Raw genomic sequence first — 21,134 nt, forward strand, 5'->3', positions numbered from 1 at the left:
ATTGCAGGCCTTATTCTGCTATTCTGCAGTCTGTAGAATAGGGCAAAGTGAGCAGGCCTGGGAAAGTGCTAGTGTGGAGCTACTGCAAAACTGTGGAAACATTTGACAATTCTGCACTTGTGGATATTTCCACCCTAGGCTGTGTGAAGTGGACAGAGTGATACATCATTCATGTGGCATTTTAGCACTTGTGACCTTGGCAAATGTGCTGGAAATTCAACCTTAACATTCCAAGGACGAAGCCCTGCTGAGTGGAGTAGGATGCAGTGGAATTGGCATACATACACTAATCATACTCATGAAGATATAGCCAGATGCTTTGTTAAACCTTATAAGTGAAAACATATTAAGGCTTGGCATGGCACATGAGGGGATGGTGTGGCGAGAACCACATCTAGCCACCTTTGTCTTCAAAACACTGATGTTCACACCCATATCAGGTACTCATTTAAGGCCTAGTGAACCTAGAGGTGCCCAAGAATATTTTCAGATGGTGATGCGACTGCCAGAGGTAGGGTCTCGCAGTGAGTGCAACAGTTGCAGCATCTGATAGAAGGAAGTGATGCAGCAGTGGTGTGGTTACACAGGCACTGTTGACCAGTTTTCACCTTCAGCTCTATACACGCAGACATGTGTGTTTATTTCCGTGTGCATGAGGTGGGAGTGCTGCTCCACTCCGCTGCTGCAGCCCGAATGACCCTTCTGCAAGTTGCATAATGGACTTATTACAATAATCACCATGCCCAGACTTCGCAGTACAACTCTTCTGTTGCCAGTGGCTCTGCAGGAGGAGTCATTGAAACAAATTCCCATACATACAATATGGAGCCGTACGTGTGTCAAACAGGTCTGAACCTGATTGGAACCTCCTTTGCCAGTAGCAACATATGATCGTTGTTGTTTTACCCTTTTATCTGGCAACAAAATTGACACCTTTTTTACAAGGAGTCATGTTTGCATTGACCACAATACCTGCGGTCGGAATGCAAACAAAAGGTGTCAGTTTTGTTGCCAGATAAAAGGGTAAAAAAATATATATCATATTTTGCGACTGGCAAAGGAGGTTCCATGGTGTAAATGCTTACCCCGAGCTCTCATACTCTGATGGTGCATTGTCTTTGAGTTGTGCGCCTTTTGGCGTCATCTGGTCCAACACCATGTGAGACTAGGCTCTAAGAAAAGCTGTCTCGGGTGTGGACCAATCAATTTCAAGGACAGTGCATACATTATCAGAGTTGTATTTTTTGTTTGCATTCCGACCACATGTATTGTGGTCAATGCAAACATGACTCCTTGTAAAAAATGTGTCAGTTTTGTTTCCAGATAAAAGGGTAAAAAAATATTATCAGGTCTGAACCTGATTGGTCCTTGCTTGCATAATCACTTCATGTTCCTAGAACATTGGTGCAAAAATGTTGCTCATGAATTGACTCGTCATTTTCCATGAGAATTTGTGCCAGCAGATTTTTCTTGAAAATCTGGAAATCAACCATTTATGAGTTGAGCCCAAGATTTCAATCCTTCTAAGAATGCACTAAACGTGGCCATCTGTGATCACGTTTTTATTTCTTGATGACTCATTGTTGTGCATGCACAACCCAGAGGATGCAGTATTATCCTGATGGCAGGTGGGAGATATCCTGATTGATTGTGTGCATGAGTTTTTCCTGGGTACTCCTGTTTCTTTCCACATGCAGTTATTAAAATGGAATTGGACACATTTCAGGACCATTACAAAAATGAGCCTTGAGACTCATGGAGTTACTCAATAAAATGACATTATCCTTGTCATTATCATTACCAACATAATCAGCAACTTTGTCACGCCATCATTATCAGCAGTATTATTATGACAAAATCCTCATGAAGAGTATTTCCATCATCCGAATCGTCAACATCATCATCATCATCATCATAAAAAGTGTATTATTCATTGTCTTGATCAATTTCATCTCTCATGTGTGTGTGTGTCAATGCGTTTCTTCTGCATCCAGGCTCATCCTCGAAAGTTTAAGGAGCTGTATACTTATAGAGGAATATCTGCCACGAAATTTGTTAACTGAAAGTGTGAAGAGCAATGCATCTTACAATTTGCCTCACCCAACAATATAATGAGTTATCATGATTGAGGATAGCAATTGGAATCCGTAATGTATTTCATTTTTGGAAATTTCTGCCATCTTGTTTGTATAGTTTTCTTTTTTTTATCTTACACTTGCGCTGTTTTATTTTGTCCGTTATCTTAAATGTAACATTAGCATTTAATTTACCTGTACTTTTCATCTCAGAAATAATTGATTTTCTGTCCACAGAGGAATGGATCATGAGCCAAAGCATATATATTTCATTAATAGTGTGGAATAGGTTACCCTGCCCTACATTCTTTTGGAATCGGATTGGATGATTGGACTGACCGTGCATAGTATGGAACACGATCCATAACAAAAATGTGATCCATGACCCATTCGTGATTGATCAAGATCGCATCATGAACTGGTTGGTTGATTGGATCGTCAAGTACATTAAGATGAGTGACCAACGACCGATCTTGCTGTAGTAATAGATTAATGTCGATAACTTACATGTAAAATATGCTTGGGAATCTAACCCGGGACTTTATACATTAGCAGGAGACGCCTAACACCACACTTGAGCAGCAATGGCTGGTGGGGGCTACTTTTAACACAAATACTCGACAGTATAGAATTGGTGTCAGATCTGAGAAAATAAGGATCCAATCTGTTCTACTTGGAATTGGATTCAGGTCCTGATTGAAACTGGCACGATTTTGTCCCATTAGGCCCTGTGAACATTCAAGACAAATATATAACTCTGCGAATATGTGCGTGTGTGTTTGAATGGTTCAGGAAAGGAGGCAAATAAAACAACTTCCACCTCTTTATAGAGGCACATAGTTATCGTGTGAGTAGCTCAATGATAAAGTTATATATATGAAAAAAATTCAAGAATAGGTTTTACCCTTTCTGGCAATAAAACAGGTGTTATGATGTTCAAACACCAAATAGATACATATTGCAAGGACTCAAGTCTGCAATAGCCACGTGTACTTTGGTTAAAATGCAAACAAACTCTGATAATATTTGCATTGTCTATGAAAATGATTGGCCTATACCAGTGACAGCCTTCTTTATGGCCTAGTCTCACCAGTGTCAGACCAGAGAACGCAAAAAGGCGAACAGCACAAAGACATTGGCACGTATTAGAGCATTTAAATCTCGGGGTGAGCAGCTATATGTATATAATGAAGACTTCATTCCTTGAAAAAGGTATCTATTTGGTGTTTGAACATATTAACACCTGTTTTATTGCCAAAAAGGGTAGACCCTATTCCTATTTTTTCATATTTTGATACTGGCAAAAAAGTTCCCACAATGATAAAGTTGTATTCTACACAGGGGCTAACAGGGGCTCTACCACTTCATGGCTCTGCATGATCAGCAGAGATATGATATGAGGCTGAAATCCATTTAGAGTAAATGCATTTCCATGCCATTTTCATAGCTTAGCAAGGGTCGTATGACAGGACCACCTAAAATACTCTGAGTGCATGTGGCATTGGGGATTCTAATGTGCACCATCCATAACACTGGCAATGGCACTTGGCACTTTAGGGCTTCTACAATGCACATTAAAATTGTGGAAGGCACACGGTGTACGGTCCATTCTTAGTCGCACAATGGCAGAGAGAAGCATATTAAAAGCACTGCGTCTCACAAGGTTGAAGGTGGAGAAATTGTGTTGTATTGATGCGTTGAATCAAGTGTCGGGGATGTGCAAGGGAAAAAAAACCCTCTTTCATGAAAAGGTTAAAAGCAACTTAACCCGTGCCTTTGTTTGTTTGGCATTCAAAATATGGGGAGATGGTTGTAATATCGTGGGTTATTATTGTTATAATTGTGGTCTACTTTTAACCTGCGTAATGTTTTGTTAATAGATGTAAATTATTCGAGCACTTCTCAGAGGAAAGCCTTACTGAGCCTCGTGCCTCTTTCTCAGGAGGGTCCTGCCAAGTGTTTTTGCCGTATGGGGCAATGATTACACATTAATGTTTTATTTAATGCAAGTTTGGACCATGACGCCAGTACACAATGGTCTACTCTTGCGAGTGACATCATGGCAACGTTCACTACGAAGCAGATAGTATGGTAAATACACCCACATTATTAATCAGTGCGACAGTAGGATTCGAACCTTGAACCTCTGCAACAAGTGGTGAATGCACTCCACCTAGGTCATATTGAAGTATCATGAAATGACCTTTTGAAATGTCTGGGAAGAGTTAAATATTGTAATTGTATTCAGACACTTATTAAATGTTGTAAGTGTACGAGTCCACTATTGTTTCGTGAATATACATAACTGTGGGATTTCTGCCACTAGCTCAAGTATACAAATAGAGATGAGTTGAAGGTGGGGGAATTGTGTTGTATTAGAGATGAGTGCTGTATCATCCTCCTTGTGCATGTAGACACTTTGGGGCTTGAAGCACATACAGTTTGATTCTGCACATTTGTGGAATTGAGGTATCATACAGAAAATCCACAAGTTTAATTGAATCTATTCTGTTTGTGGCATGATTATCCATGCACAATGGGTGCAGCCTTATTCTGCAGAAATAATAATAATCGCACAGCCAATCAATAACAGCAGGAAGAGTATTATGAGACATCTCCTTTACCAGTGGCAAAATATAGTAGTAGGTTTTTACCCTTTCAACCGGTACAAAAACTGACACCTTTATACAAGGCGTCATGTTTGCAATAACCACAACACAAGCAGTCAAAATGCAAACAAAAAGAAACAACTCTGATGATGATAATGATATGCACTGTCCTTGAAGTTTATTGGTCCACACCCGAGACAGCTTTTCTTAGAGCCTAGTCTCCATTGGTGTTGGACCAGATGACGCCAAAAGGCGTACAACTCAAAGTGGAGGAGTGCCACAACTAAAAAAAACATGTTCTTAAGTAATAAAAGGTAAAGTTGCAGCCCTGCAACATCTTGCCCATATCAATGCTGGTGGATGGGCCTCGACTAGAGAAAAAGAGGGCTCTAGAGAACCCAACTAGAGGGTATTAGGCCAACTCTTCCACACTGGACAGACGTCTTGCAAGAGGTGGGAGAGTTCCGACACTTTATCGCTCCAGGCGCGAGCAGCCGATCGACTAACCGTGGTGTACCTATTTAATTCTGGTTTGGTCTGTTTTATTTTGGCACAAGTACAACTCATTGAGGAATAAAAGGCAATAGAAACCTGGTTACCACAACAAAAATACGAACAAAAAACAATAAAAGTTCCAAGTTGCAAGGTCGTGCAGCAATATGGGTACAACTAGTACAAAGAATACAACAACGCTGGGAGAACTTATCACGTACAAAAAGTATTGGATGTAAAACAACACCGAGTTAGGTGAGATGGTAAAAAATAAATAAACATGAAGGACATAAAGTCCGCAAAGCAGACCAATAAATTGCATGTACGTGTGAAGGGAAATATGAGGTCCAAGTGATTTAAAGTAGGACAAGGATAGTAAGATTTTGATCCCAAACATTTTGTCTCAGTTATTCCTGAGATTATGGGCCCCCGCACAGAAGGGATTTAAACGAAGTTTGGTTCTCACAGTCAGTGGGGGACTTTGGGCAGGAACAGCTTCTAACATTTTACCTGGGGGATTAAATGATCCGAAAGATATTCACCAGACTTGCTTTGTAACACTTTGAGGATGATGATAGCCTAATGCCTTTCCCTGTAGATTAACGGAGGAGGGGAGGGTGCTGATTAGAGTTTAAATGAAGTTCATAGTGAGGATGCGTTATGTAGGGGGGGGGGGATCAAAGGCAAAGGGAAGAGCGAAGTTGGACAATGGAACCAGTAATTTTGTGCAGAGCCGACACCAAGTCTGTAAACAACACCATGCCCGTCGCAGATGGAGAATATAGCGGTTCTAATAATATGCAATTGTAGTCGGGTGGCATGCAACTTTTATTTCTGTACAAGAAGCCAGTTTTTTTATCCTGATATTTTTTTGCAAATATGGTCGATAAGTGCAGTGAAAGATGGCTTCTGATCAAGGATGACACCTAGATATTTAAGCTTGTCGACAAGTTATATGTTTTGAGAGTTAAACGCCATAATTTGTTTTGTAGTGGAGGGGTCACTTTCCAGGAGGAACTACGAGTGCTGTCTAGCTGGTATTAAGAAAAACACGTTTTATATTGTTCATTTGCATTCAAGTCAAAGTCTTCATCATCCTCAGATGTGTTAACACCATCACAGCGGTGTCATCAGCGAACATATTTAAGTTGGAGTGGATAAACGAGTCAATTAATGACACGAAGGGGGAATAGGGTATGACCGAGTATGCAGTCTGGAGGGACACCTTTCGTGATAGGGGTTTTGTTTGAGGTAAGGTCGTTTACTGGCTCTGGAGCCACTTTACCATAGACTTGTAAAAGTTCATACATTTAAGTTGGCTCAGTAAGACGTAGTAATCTACTGAATCAAATGCTGGCTGGGCAGATGCACTTCCTCAGTCCAACATCTTTTGTTCAGTGGCATAAACATTTTTTTCACAAAACTGCGCTCCTCGAATATTATTTCATATATTTCATTCTGCTCTAAGTTGATATCCTACTTCATGTATTTTAAGACTAAAAATGCTCAGTTTATAACAGCGAATGCAGTTAAACGAGAACATAAAACTTTCCACAACTTAATAGCTCTCCAGAGTCCTTAATCTTATTAAATTTAATCATATTTCAAGCACAGTAGTTTCCATATCCTTTGTATCCACAAAGTTACGTGCTTAGAATCGGCATTGACGTAACTATTGCCTCTGGCATTGGGTGATCATTTTATTACAGTCAAATAAATCTAATTTTACTAAACCATTTTGCATTAAATTTACCATGGAGATAAATGCTTCAGCCTAAATGTGTCTTTTGAGGTTAGTATTTTAAACACATATCATTTGTTATGTTTTATTTCCTCATACAAATGATTCCTGCATTTTTTATGCGAGCATTAATGCCCTGGTCCATGAACTGGTAATGAGGATACTCATATAGTAGTTGCTTCCGGCTTAACTTTGCTCTGTTATAATGCATCGCTAAACTACCGAGTATTCAGTGTTCGTCATTCCTAAATGATCGCTTTACCTCTGGCATTTCTCCGGGTGCTCTGGCTCTTTTCTCAACTAATAAATAATGCCCATCCATGACTTTGGGAAACACCTCAAGCGGGACCTTTCTTAAAAGGACTCTTGAGACTTCCCTGATTATATAAGTTATTGTTATTATAAGCTTGTGTTGCCTCCGAAACGTCGTGATTTGTATTTTATTTTTATTTTACTTTTATTAATTTTAATTTTTTACCTACGTGACTTTACCGAAAAACCTAAGAATATGAATCATTGCAGTCACGAAAGCTTCAAATCTAGAATTAAGTTATTGTTCTTTTTATTAGCGTAACTTACAAAAAGTTACATTTCAAACAACCATTAAAGCAATGGCATCCGTTTAGATTGTAATATTATCGTAAGTAAGAATGCAAACCAAGTTTGCATAATGCCCGAAGAGCAGACAGGAAATCATATTGTACAAAAAATATTAAATAACATGATATCAAACAATGTCAGGAAATCTGTAATAACACTGCCTTTGGTTGATACGAATCTGCATTCAATAACCTTAAACACCTCCATGGCCTTTCCTCCTGTTCTTATCAGCCATATCCAAGAAATCCGTGATGCGGCATACACATCCTACTACAGCGCTCGCGCTAAGCATTTACATTCACCGCAGCATGATCTATGAGAATGGCCTTCACTCTTCGCTCCAGGATCCAAAGCATATCTGACCCTGCGTGATTCCAGCTCCATTCACAATGTACGAAGCTTCTTGCATTGTTTTACAAAAGTTTCCTGTTCCATCCTAACCTGGCCTCTCTGCACTCACATCACAAGTCAAATGACCTGTTTCACCTGTATGCTTTCGCCGTTTTTGTGGAATGACACCCATTCTGTTCTATTCTTGTGTTTAGCAATGTGTTCAGGAGCTAAATGCCAATGTCAAGGTCTGCTGGCCACGAGAGGGCTTCAGGGAAAGTTCGTGTAGTCTTGCTATTCCTCCAGTGAAGGGGACTACAGTGATTTACTACATGGTCCATAGTTTGGTTTGCATAGCCACAATCGCACCATAGCTTGTCCTTGATTTTCCGTTTGTCAAGGAAGTGTGCGCATCGGTCTGTTGATCTTCTGATGGCTTCACCAGTCTTCAAGGAATGGGAATGACAACTGATTCCATTTGTAGTGACATTACTGGATACCACAATGATGTGGGTGGAGTACCGGCCCGAGAGGGGCACGGCATGCGCTGAATAACAGCGCGAGATGGCACCACGCCTTAAGTGCAGTGCCGACCCTACAGGACAGGGTGTGTGGGTGCCGACCGAAGGATGAGGTTATGTGAGGCCATGGCACTCTGGTTGACCTGGGAGGACATGTGACCAGTAAAGTTGGCAAAGGGGCCTCAAGAGGGGGCTAGGGGTGGTCACGTGATTGGGACCCAGATCCTTCCCGAGGATTCTGGAAGGTGGACGTGGCCAAGGGCGGAGCTGGCCACGACACAGAGAATATAAGCCGGGTCCTGAGAGGGACCGGGGTTGTTGTTCATCCTGGAAGAAACCCTTTGTCTACGTTCTCCGTTCAACGAGTCTTCAACACGTGGACCCGGGCCGAAGCTGTTGGTCCCGGTCCGTAGTAGCAGTTACGTAGTAACTAGTGTAGTTAGCCTGGTGGTCACCACCATAGGTTGTTATTCTGTTAAGGGGAAGTTACCCTGTGTGTTGGAATTGAATTAATGTGTTGCCTCCAAGTCTACGTCTGTGACTCAGCTGAACACATTACACATTTAATAAAGTCGAAAAATTACACAATTTGGTCATTGGCTGATTTCCAGACCTGGACCTCAGATTAACATATTTGGCTACGTACGGTGCGAAATAAGTTATACATACATTCATACACTAATTCACGTGCATGTTTAGCGCCTCCATTCCACAACTCTTATTCTGCATTTGTACAGGGAAAAAACTGTTTCGCAAAATTTGATTTATTTTACTGTAATAAAACGGTCACCCAGTCACCCCATGCCAGATGCGATAGTTACGTCAATGCCGATGGCGAAGCACCCAATTTTGTGGATGTAAAGGATATGGAAACTACCATGGTTGAAATAGATGGTTGAAAGTTAATAAGATTAAGATCTCTGGAGAGCTATTAAATTATAAAAAGTCTTAGTTTTATGTTCTCATTTAACTGTTATGAATTGTTATAAACTAAGACATTTTTAACCAAATAATTGAAGTTTGAAATTCGAAGCATAATGAAAATTATGCAATAACATTTGCGGAGCCTAGCTTTGTGAATTAGGTTGGACAGAGGCAACACATCTGTCCAGCCAGCAGAATAAATGGGTACACCACCAGAAGTGTATTTTGCTGCTTGCGTGTGGTGGGGTAGAATGTGGGTACTCCCACCCAGGTCAAATACTCTCTAGAGCTCCCTAAAGTGTAAGCCCTTCCACCAGCATTAGTACATTGTAGGGCTGCAATTTAGCATTATAATCAGCCACCGCTGGAAGGCTTCCCTAAGTGGTCGCACTTTTTGCAGTTCTGCAATGCTACAAATAATGCTGCTCCTGCGCAATAGTTTACTCTCTCACTCCATCCGCCGTGGTGGACATATTCCCAGATGTATTCCCTTTCTTTGGCTGCCACTCTCTTGTTAGTCTCAACCACCGGCCATCGTCCTCTTTACGTGACATGTCCTGCCCAAGCCCACTCATTCTTCTTAACAGTCGGTAAAATGTCTCGAACTTGCGTGCTGCTCTAAAAATGTGCAACTTGAATTTTATAATGCTATCCATTAAAAGACCGTGACGTTGCAAAAAAGCAATTTGTTTGCACATCGCCAGGCGCGTACATTGCGTACAATATTTGTTAATGATACCGTAGACCCTAAAACATCAAAAGCTTCTTTCATAAACTAGATAAGGAAATTGAATCAGGGTAATATATTGAGGCGAGTTATTGGAAAACGCTTCCAAAAATGTGTTTTAGTCAAAACATAATTCCAAAACACACTGTTTATATTGCATACCTTCCAAGAGTTGAAGTTGTTTTAAAAGAGTTTAATATCCCCCCCCCCCCCACTAGTGGCCACGAAACTCAAAATTCCATGACGTATGCCTGTTAATAGAGAGTGCAACATTTGTTGTGCCATTGTTGTGCAGTATACTCCATACAACAGCGATCTCGGACATTGCAAAACAGCTACAGTTAATACTATTTTGTGTGTTGCAATCGAAACGTCATATGCTAGTATTTAATTTAATTTATTATTTTATCTTTATACGTGACTTTACCGAAAGAACCAAAGAATAATGTTTGTGGTATTTCATGGGACCTCCTTTGCCAGTACCAAAATATAAAAATAGGGATTTTCCCCTTTTTTTTAGCATTTTGACTGCAAGTATTGTCGTTAATGCAGACATGAATCATTGTAAAAAGGTTTCAGTTTTGTTGCCAGAAAAAAAGGGAAAAAACCCTATTGTTATTTTGTGGTATTTGTTAGAAGATAATCGCATTTTAGCTTTGCTGTGGTCACATTGTGAATGTGGTTACACTGGGAATGTGGTTACATTGGGAATGTGACCACATTCAAGAAAACTCCCATTGAATCCTGGGCTGAAATAAACATCGACGCACAAAAAAATGGCAGGTGCCTCAACATCGAGGCCGTCACGTTACGCATTTGTCCACCATTGAAACTAGGCTCTATCTGCAGCCATACAGTATTCCAGTGAAGTGCTCCACACAGGAGACACTGTACTCAAGCTCAAAAGGAAGGGAAGAGGGTCAATGGAGTTTATGTTCTGAATGGCAGACAAATCAAGCGCTCACACATCCATGAAAGTCTTTTTGGCAAAGTGTCAGATATTCTCAATCAATTGCATTGTCATTTCCAACATTCTGAAAACATACGTCCTCCTGAAATGGTTTCAAGTGCTGCCCCGTATCAAGCAATCTTACCATGAAAATGGTAATAAGAGTGTGAAATGTTTCTTGCATTACATTTTGAAATGTGTTCTGGGTCAGGCTGCCAACCGCTATTGTAAGTGGGTGTATTTTGTAATTTAATTGTCAGGTCAAAGTGAGGTGCAGCTGTGGTTAGAGTGCCCAGCAATTGTGAGTTCATGACCTGGTCAGGGACAGACTTGGGCCTTTGACCATTATTTTGAGAAATGTATCATTTGTTTACACCACCCATACGTAATGTTGAAAACAATATCGGGGGGATATGCGACATCCACAATATTACTGACAGTGATAGTTGGTAATTCTCATCAGAAAACTTTTGGCAACTTTTGGAATTTAATCATCATTATTGTGCAAACTGGCTCATCGGTGTTCACACTTAGGTAACAAATAGGCATTTGCAGTCCATGTTCAAAGCACAGCATGTTAACTCAAAAACGAATGCCTTTTTTCGTTGTCACACACTTGACCGTGGCTTATGGGCAGCCAAATGCCTGATGCATCATTATGAATCATACTTGAATGTGAATACTCATTGGGGTCACCTGCTATATATTGGCATCTTTGGCAAAAAAATAAAGTGAACATTTGGGAGAGAGATTTGGGGAGAGAGAAATAGAAATAGAGATAATGTAACAGGCCCTGATGGATATACCAAATGCAAGCATGCAAATAAATACGTACACAGGTCAGAGACGAATTTCGAGTGAGACACAATTGGACGAAATGAGGTTTACTGATAGCCAAGGGTGGTTTCCAATTTGGTTCCCAAAAACCTTATTACCAGCTCTCAAGATTAACACCTACTCCATGGCAAACACAGGTTTCTTATTTTAATCTCACGAAGGCGAATCCATCTTGCTAAGTAACGTAGCCTTAATGATTCTCACATTTGTCACCGTGGAGACAGCAGTATAGTGCCAGAGGAGCTCTGAATTATTATTATTATTATACTGAGAAGTGTCTGCTCAGACCTATTACAGAACTCATAATTATATCCATGGTCTTGCCATTAAATTTTAAGTTGCCTCCTCTCTATTAGGCTTTGCTTTAAACAAAGAATAACATTTCCTGAAATCTCCAGAGACAATTGCTATTAAAATCTAATCAAGCACTAAGTGCAGTCTTTCCCAGAACACATTCATATTATTCACCAGTAAAACAGCAGTGTCTGTTCAAAGACTTGAAAGCTAACAAATAAAACATACACGTTTACTTTGTTTACATTTGAAAACCTTACACTGCCCAAAATAAGAGAGAGCGGTTTTGCTGAAAGTGTGATGTGTAATCATAATAATAATCATCAGAATGTATTTTTTTTCTATTCAGGGGTGCTCAATGTAGCCCATGAGATGCCTAAGGCTAACACAGATTTAATTGATTTCTGCCATTTTTTCTCTTTAGGATTTCCCCACAAGGTCATTCCAAACAAGCCTGCCTTTTTTTTCGAAAATGTATCTTAACATGCCCTTCCTATTCACACTGTAGTCTGTCCTGTCCGTGTTCATTTTCCCTCTGATTTGTTGATAGACTGTGACCTTGGGGACATCTCGTACCTGGAGGTATGAATAACCCAACAGAGTCGTTCTCCCTGAGTTATTGCACTAACTGGTGTCCGCGCTGATTTACTACGAGGCTCATTGTTTACTACGTGGCCTTGCCATTTAACTGTAAAGATCATACGTATACCGGACGTGTGAAATATTGCCGGCCCTTATTACCCATCCTGGTTTGTGCTCTGCGCGTAAGTATTTATAGAATCAAATGAATTAAAATGTAATATTTTTCCCATAAATTTTATGCTTTTTTTACTGTATGCTAGGCTATTAAATATCAGTAATGCTTGTTGTATTCATTCGTTACACCCTACACCAATGTCTTCAATTGTTTTATACCATTATGTGCACTATTTTCACCACTCCCAATTAGATGCCATACATTTACAATGCTCAGCATTTGCATGCTTCACCAGTGTACTGCTAAGTGGCCTGTGTTCCCGTATGTAAAATTAGTGACTGTGCGAAATTGCTTTGCTTGTAAAATAATTGTGGAGGTCTAGGATTCCCAGTGCAGTAAATACCCCGGTTTACCTCAAGGATACGTTCCTGAAAGATGCAACGAATATCGAAACGACGTAAATCAAAGCGATGTTTCCACGAGAGCTGAACAACGACAGTCGGCGTATCGTGAAGCTCTATGTTAATGCGCGCATCTTCATCCTAGACATACCTACAATGTTACATTAAATTACTAGAAATATTGTACTCAACACTAGTGTACAGCAGTACACTTTAACACATTATACCGGGCACAATAACACATATCACATTTAAAAATCAACAAAAATATTGTAGATAATAAATCATTGTCCTCTACAGTACAGCACATTTCTCTATGCGGCGAGACAAAGTACGGTTGTTCGGGTACAGGGTAGGTAGGTGGAGGTGAAGGGCGAGGCGACGGATAAAAGAAAGGACGGATGATGCCGTCAGCAATGTAAGTGTGGGTTGAGGCGACGCAAATTAGATGTTGGTATTAATAAACGTGACGACGTATTTGGCAAATGACGTAAAAATTGGAGGCGTAATATGTCCTGGAACAGAAACACTGCCACAAAGAGGAAGTATGCAGAAGTTAGTAACACGTTTATTCACGTGACGTAAATCTACAATGTGTTTTCCTCCACAATGGTGTATTTTAGAATAGGCCACCTTTTCAAGATTAACTTTTGTGTTCAATCGATCATTTAAATTATATACGTAGACAGCCACCTTCAAAATCATGGTCACACAAGGAATATATGGTAACTTTAGTACGGTGTAATTATAGAGTAGTTGTCCACAAAAATTGATAGACGTGTACTGTGAGTGCTCTGAGAGCCATGTCATTTTTTGTGCGGTAAGATCAATACTGTGGACGCAAAGAGCTTGCTCCATGGGGCATCCAGAAATTATATCAAGTGTTTTGTTTTATAACGGAAGAGATGCATATTAAAAAAAGATTAAGTTGGCCATCCACCTATACGTTTGAGTGCTATAGTAAGCAAAATTAAATGATGCAATTTGCCTGAAAGGAACCTGAATAATGCTGCATCAAAACAAAAATACCGCATCTCGCTCCAGGAAATACTAACAAACCCACAGCAGAAAGTTAATGGGAGTCATATTACTTAACCAGTGTTTAACATGTCATTAAGTACAATTTCATCATTACTTTGTTCAAATATTTGTTGTATTATATCTATTCTACATTACAATCAAGCAAATTGAAATCATGTGAGCTCAAAGGTGATTTCAAAGAAAATCTAAGAACTCAAATGAATCACAAATGAGGCATCTAAATTTTTTCCATATCATTACCTTTTTTGTATGCCCTTAAATTTTTAGCATAACAACAGCGGCAGAATAAAATTTCTTGAAGATGTTTTGTCCCTTCATCATATTAATTCCAGGTACATAAAATAAAGCTTGTGCAAGAGTTATTTTATTATTTCCCTTCTACGTGACTTTACCGAAAGAACCAAGAATATTGTGCAAGAATCTTTATGAATATTGCTCTTAGTATTTTCTTAAACTGCAGCCAACGATAACAACACAAGAGAGGATTGACAGATGCGTATGTTTGATAATGAATGTGGCAAACGCCCAATGCAGACGTTTGATCCTGCTTGGCATTGAGTCTGGAAGAATAAGATGGCTGCTCACACGTGGACAGCGTGTTTACGATGCACCACCGTATACCAAGGCCGTAATTATAAGAAATATTGGGGGGGAACACACCCCCCCCCACAATATTCAAATATGTTCAAAATGTCCCCCCCCCAATATATTGCTATAAACAATATTTTAAAAAAATTCTATGCTATGCAAATAAAAACAAAAATTTGCTAAACCTTGGCCACAATATCTGGACTTGTCTTCATATAACAATGCATAAATTTATGTTTATATGATTGTGGTTATGGTTGTACTTTATGAATCCCTAATCTCTGTCATTACATACAATGAAACAAGAAAAGGTAAAAAAGAAAAAAACAGAGCAATGTAATTCAATACACTATTAGACATTATTGTAAAAAAAAAAGTCCATCTCATGTGTTAGTGACTTTTTTAAATCCTTTATATTAAGTTCGCGTGCTTGCTTGCGTGCTTGTTTGCTTGCTTAGGACCGTGCACATCTTTCGGTCGTTTTTTAACCCACTTCCCGTGATCCAATCGAGCTGACATTTTCCACACAGACTCGTTGTACCAGACAATTATTGTTCGTGAAAAAAAATTCCCAAAATTTTACACTTTTTAGGCAAAAAAAAATGATTTTACATATATTCAAATAGAACGCATTCATGCCTTTGGCTGAACGTCAGAGTGTAAGAGCCCAGAGCGTAACCCCTACACAGGCCGTGGCGGAGTAGCGCAGTTGGTAGCGCCCTCGCTTCCCATGCCAAAGGTCGCGGGATCAATCCCCGCGTCCTCCACAGGCGAATATATTTTTAAATCCTTTATATTAAGTTCGCTTGCTTGCTTAGGACTGTGCAAATCTTTCGCTCGTTTTTTAACCCACTTCCCGTGATCCAATCGAGCTGACATTTTCCACACAGACTCGTTGTGTGTGACAATTAATTTTCGTGAAATTTTTTTCTAAAATTTTACATTGTTTAGGGAAAAAAAATTAAATATTTAATTACCAATTGCTTAATACTGGCAGACAATCATCTGACCCATAGATTGCAGCCATCTCAAGCCAGAGGACGAGAGGTCTCTAGCCGCCACGCCTATAAAGGATTTAGAGTGAAAAACTTTGTTTTTACGGGTTTACTTGTTATATGTTAGGCAGGAAATTTGTTTTCAAATTTAGATTTTTTTCTGGGGGGGGGGGGGGCCTAGACCCCCTGGAAGATTTGGTCCCCCCCAATGTTGACTCCATGGCTACGGCCTTGCCGTATACAGATTGATCACATAAAGAATGATAATGTGAGTTGGTAAATAACATTACGTAATATCGAATGTGTATTACGGTATTACCGATGTGAAAATAAAGTATGAAAAGTGAGAACAACGGTTATCTGCTGAGTATTCAAAATTCTGAAGTATACGGTAGTATGTGCACCTCGTATGACTTTTTAATTAATTATTGTTGTTATGTATTTACCATTATTTGTTGTTCTCTATGCTAAAAATGTAACTTCTCTCATACGGTACTCCACGCGCCTCTCTTGTAAAGCAGCCTATGGCTGAATCTTACTCTTGTCCACATCCCCAAATAAAACTGAACGAATGTGCAGGTGCTTTGTCTGTTATGGCAAACGCACCCATCGGCAATGACTCAAATTTATATTTATTTTGAATATTTGTCAGCACTCTTTACAATGGGCTTTTCAAAATTAAAGTGTTGCTCTTAATAATAAAACAATGGTGTTACAGATAGAGACTACGGTGACAAAGAAGGACACTTGGTATGAGACAGACATGGAGATAAAAAAACACGGCAACATAATTTAAGAGCTGCCGGGTCATGATTGATATCAATCTTGATTTGAAGCTTTCGTGACTGCAGGAATCCATACTCTTTGGTTCTTTCAGTAAAGTCACGTAGGTAGAAAATAAAATACCTCCGTATGCCTACGTATTTTATTTTATATATAAAAATATATAACATAAAATAACTACGTATTTTATTTTATTTATACCTACGTGACTTATGATTGATATCAATTTATTTTACTTGGCTTTATTTCCACACCAACGAAGGAGCAAATGAATCTTGAAATATGTCATCAAAGCTGGTTTTCTACCTAATTAATTTTTAAATGTTAAATAATGCTGAATTATGAAAGCTACAGTTGAGTGATCATTATTGATATTTGCATTACTTTAAAATGGGAAATTTAACACTTCAATGGATGTGTTTGTCGGAAAAGCTGACCGAAAACGTTTATGATAGAATCGCAGATTATCATGTAAATGTGTTGAAAGCATTTGCTTATTTTAATAATTGCGCACGAATACAGTGTGATCGCATGCAATACGATTCATTCATTCAATTAACCCATGAGCTAAACCAGTGGAAAATGTTCACATTTCTAACTTTCTCTTTCCTTTTACAGCACAGTTCATCTTCGTGGTTCTTTCGGTAAAGTCACGTAGAAGGGAAGTAATAAAATAATAAAAATAAAACACAATAAAATAATTCTCACGACGTTTCGGCCACAACGCAAGCAGCCGTCCTCAGGTGAAAACCAGGTCCGTCGAGGCGACAGAGTCCGAATGAAACAGCACACGAGCCTGGAGTATATATACAAGCCGGGCGCCTTGACAAAGGAATTTGCATAGTTCATCTGAACCTCCAAAACCTCTCGCAACTCCCGTAAATTACGACCTCCCCATTAAAGGCTCTCTTCCCCCAATTTTGAATGTGTCCTTCATCTTCCCACACATTCTCAACCCATTAACATCATCGAACAGCAAAAGGATTGTTCACAATAAACTCTGTGAGATGTTTGGCTAGAAACACACACACGTAACACTGCTATATACAGTATATAGATTAATATACATGTCTGAAGGCTTTGGATAACATTTACATTTAACTGCATCAGATATTTATTGTGTACCTTGCAAAAAACAAATGATCCCTTTAGAAAGTAACATTCAGCGTATTGGATGGAAAAGGCTGGACATAGGCTGGATATATTTCATGTACCATATGGAAATGCACTTTAGATACCGGTTAGCGCATCTCACCGTAAACAACTGGTGACCTCTTCTTGGTTCTTTCGGTAAAGTCACGTAGAAGGGAAATAATAAAATAATACAAATAAAACATAATAAAATACAATTCTCACGACGTTTCGGCCACAACGCAAGCAGCCGTCCTCAGGTGAAGAACAGGTCTGTCGGAAAGACAGTGTCTGAATGAACACCACCAAGCTTGGCAGCGTATATTTAAGCTGGGTTAGGGGAGGAAGGGCGCCTTGTCAAGGCTGCCAAGCTTGGTGGTGTTCATTCAGACGCTGTCTTTCCAACAAACCTGTTCTTCACCTGAGGACGGCTGCTTGCGTTGTGGCCAAAACGTCGTGAGAATTGTATTTTATTATATATTTTTTATTTTATTTTATTATTCCCTTCTACGTGACTTTACCGAAAGAACCAAGAAGATGAATCCCTGCAGTCATGAAAGCTGTAAATCGAAATTTAACTGGTGACCTGATTTTCATTCCTGGCTATGGCTAATGTCCGTCGTGAGTTTTTCCTATCTATTCCTGTATCCTAGGTCAGCGCTGGAGAACACTCCAATATTTGAGCACGTGCTATCGGTCTTTTGGAACATGTGTAGCCATAGTTCGTATTATTCCTGTTTTTTTTGTCGAAAGTGTCGACAAATAAATAATCCATACTGTGGCTAGTGAGATACAAACTGATACTGGTCCCCGCACCTTAACAAAGCCACACTGATGAGTGTTGCAGAGTACAGTATCAAAGAAAACCCGTGACGAAGATAGTGTGAGAAGGCCCACAATAGGCAGTTGCTTGACAAAAGGTCACACTAATTGTTATTATTATTAATGTGACCCTATTTAACTCAAGAGAGTTGTGTCATAATATCTCCAAACAAAACCATGATGTGTAATAGCGGCAAACAAACACATGCTGGATCAAAATACATTTTTAAAACTCTTTCTCTGGCATTGCATGTGAGCAGTGATCACACCTATTTTTCGGTATGGTTGTTACAAGTGTACATTCCTCCTCAAAAGAGCTTAGGAATTTCATCGCAGTGCTGTTGAAATAAATCAGAATCTCCTTTAATGCAGCAAGCATCTGTAAGAGAACACCTGCAATTTGTAAAATAGATACATTTAGAAATGGACATAAACACAAGCGATGTCGGGAAAACAGGAGTCCAATGAAGATGTGTATCCATGCACTGATTGAGATGTAAATGAAGAGAGTTCAAGTTCAAGTTCATTTATTAGGTATAGCCCTGTGAGCCATTCGGCTCTTGAATCGGGTGCAACCGCAACAAACAAAAAACATGAACAAAAAACATCTTAAAGTGAATATGTGACTAAGTGCAAACAGAAAATCCAAGAAAAAACAGCAAAATATTGCAGAAAAAAACACCGTACACCAACGCCGTGTGCAAAAATCCCAGTGGGATGCAAGTCAAACAACAACAACAACAACCATAAGACAACTTAGATTAAGGCCATCAGTCTAACTCTGTACTACAACAAACAAACATGGCTAAACCAATACACTTTTCGAAATCACCAAAATAAAGCCATGAAAGCAATGAAAAAGCAATCATAGGAACTGTGACGGAATTTTCACAATAAATGGCCTAAACAGCATGTACTACCAGAACCCTGCAGCCATAGCTGGCTGCATGAGCCACTCCACAACAGCAGCAGGAGAGGTGTGTAAGGTGGCTCACCCCTCAGGTTGTTGCAGAAGGTTCTTGATGGACTTGAGTTGGTGAAAGTGGCAGGACATGTCCGTAGCAAGCACGGTCTCCACCACCAAGGCACGCAACTCCCTAGGCAGACATGGGCGATTTAAAGGGATGCCATTATTCAGGATAAATCAGAGAGTCTATTAGAGTGGATGCTCATTTCTACCACCCATTCAAAGGAATTATCCCACTGTCGATTCTTAGGTCTTTGGCAGATTAGCGTGAACATTTGAAGCGTGACCATTTGCGGCATGAAGTGTGCTTTCTTATTATGCAGCAGCAAAGCAAAACAAATGAAATGCACAACAACACCCGAGGCTGGATGGTTAAATGGAAACACAGCAGGAAACACCTACTCCTGGGGAGTATTCTTTAAAATGCCATTAACAAAATAAAAGTGGTAATCTGACTAAGAGCAGCAATCTGGACAATGCTACCCAACTACAGATATACGTTTTTTTCTAAACTTAAAGAATCGCGTAAAAACAACTGCTTCCAGGATGCTAAATTACCACTTGGAAAATAGTTTAAAAGCAGTACGATTTCTGGAAAATACAATTCCAAATGTAAATATGGGTCATGTGGTGCCTCATTTGTTTCAATTAAAACCGTCAAATATCTTGTTTGTTAGTTGTGCAACATGTCTTAAGGACTCTGCACTCATTCTCTATCATATTGATATTTTTACTCTTGCTGTACTCACGCACCACTGATCTCCCAAGTAAAATAGCCAGAAAACTGGCAAAAACGGGACCATCCGTGTAACAAATCAATAATAACCTGAAACTCAAATAACCGGATCACATTGACCAACTTGTAAAACAAATCTCCAAGTGAGCAGTTAAATATAATAATTTGAACGACAATCCAAAATCGATGTGGACTACGAAGAATTAATAAAAGGCCTCATACTGCAAAAAGTACGGACTTTTACTCCGCTTTGAAGTGTTTCCTAAGTCAGTGCTATAGTGAAAAGCAATATTAGTTAGTATCAGCAGAAGGTAGTAAATTATTCTGCCAAAGTGTATTCATACACACTGCCAGTAGACCCCAGGGACACGGGGTAATAAATACTTGAAAACACAACTCTTGCCAAAACTGAGTTTTGGCAAAGTTGAATATTGAATGATTATACCGTATAGTTAATCACTGTATTGTATTTTTCACTGATTTAACTATTTGTCAGATCTGAAAATATACTCTGATTAAAAACAGTAATACAAAAATAAGAAGAGGTTTTGCCCTTTCTGGCAACAAAACAGGTGTTAAGATGATAATTGGTTTTTTACCCTTTTATCTGGCAACAAAACTGACACCTTTTTTACAAGGAGTCATGTTTGCATAGACCACAATACCAGCAGTCATAATGCAAACAAAAAACATAACTCTGATAATGTATGCACTGTCCTTGAAGTTGATTGGTCCACACGCGAGACAGCTTTCCTTAGAGCCTAGGCTCGTGGTCTATGCAAACATGACTCCTTGTAAAAAAAGGTGTCAGTTTTGTTGCCAGATAGAAGGGTAAAAAACAATTATCATATTTTTTACTGGCAAATGAGGTTCC

At 39.4% G+C, this 21,134-nt stretch overlaps 1 protein-coding gene across 6 annotated transcripts in view; it reads right to left on the reverse strand.

The window, feature by feature from the left end:
* The window catches only part of LOC133345902 (dual specificity calcium/calmodulin-dependent 3',5'-cyclic nucleotide phosphodiesterase 1A-like), a 216,431-nt gene that overhangs the window by 25,830 nt on the left and 169,467 nt on the right, over positions 1-21,134 (reverse strand). For all 6 annotated transcript variants that reach the window (XM_061557008.1, XM_061557009.1, XM_061557012.1 and 3 more), the window contains one exon: positions 19,553-19,654. In XM_061557008.1, the coding sequence (XP_061412992.1) occupies positions 19,553-19,654 (102 nt within the window). The remainder of the gene's footprint in view (positions 1-19,552; positions 19,655-21,134) is intronic.

Source organism: Lethenteron reissneri, chromosome 23 (genome assembly GCF_015708825.2).
Source record: "Lethenteron reissneri isolate LAM-NWPU_2019-01 chromosome 23, ASM1570882v1, whole genome shotgun sequence".
Taxonomy (NCBI): Eukaryota; Metazoa; Chordata; class Hyperoartia; order Petromyzontiformes; family Petromyzontidae; genus Lethenteron; species Lethenteron reissneri.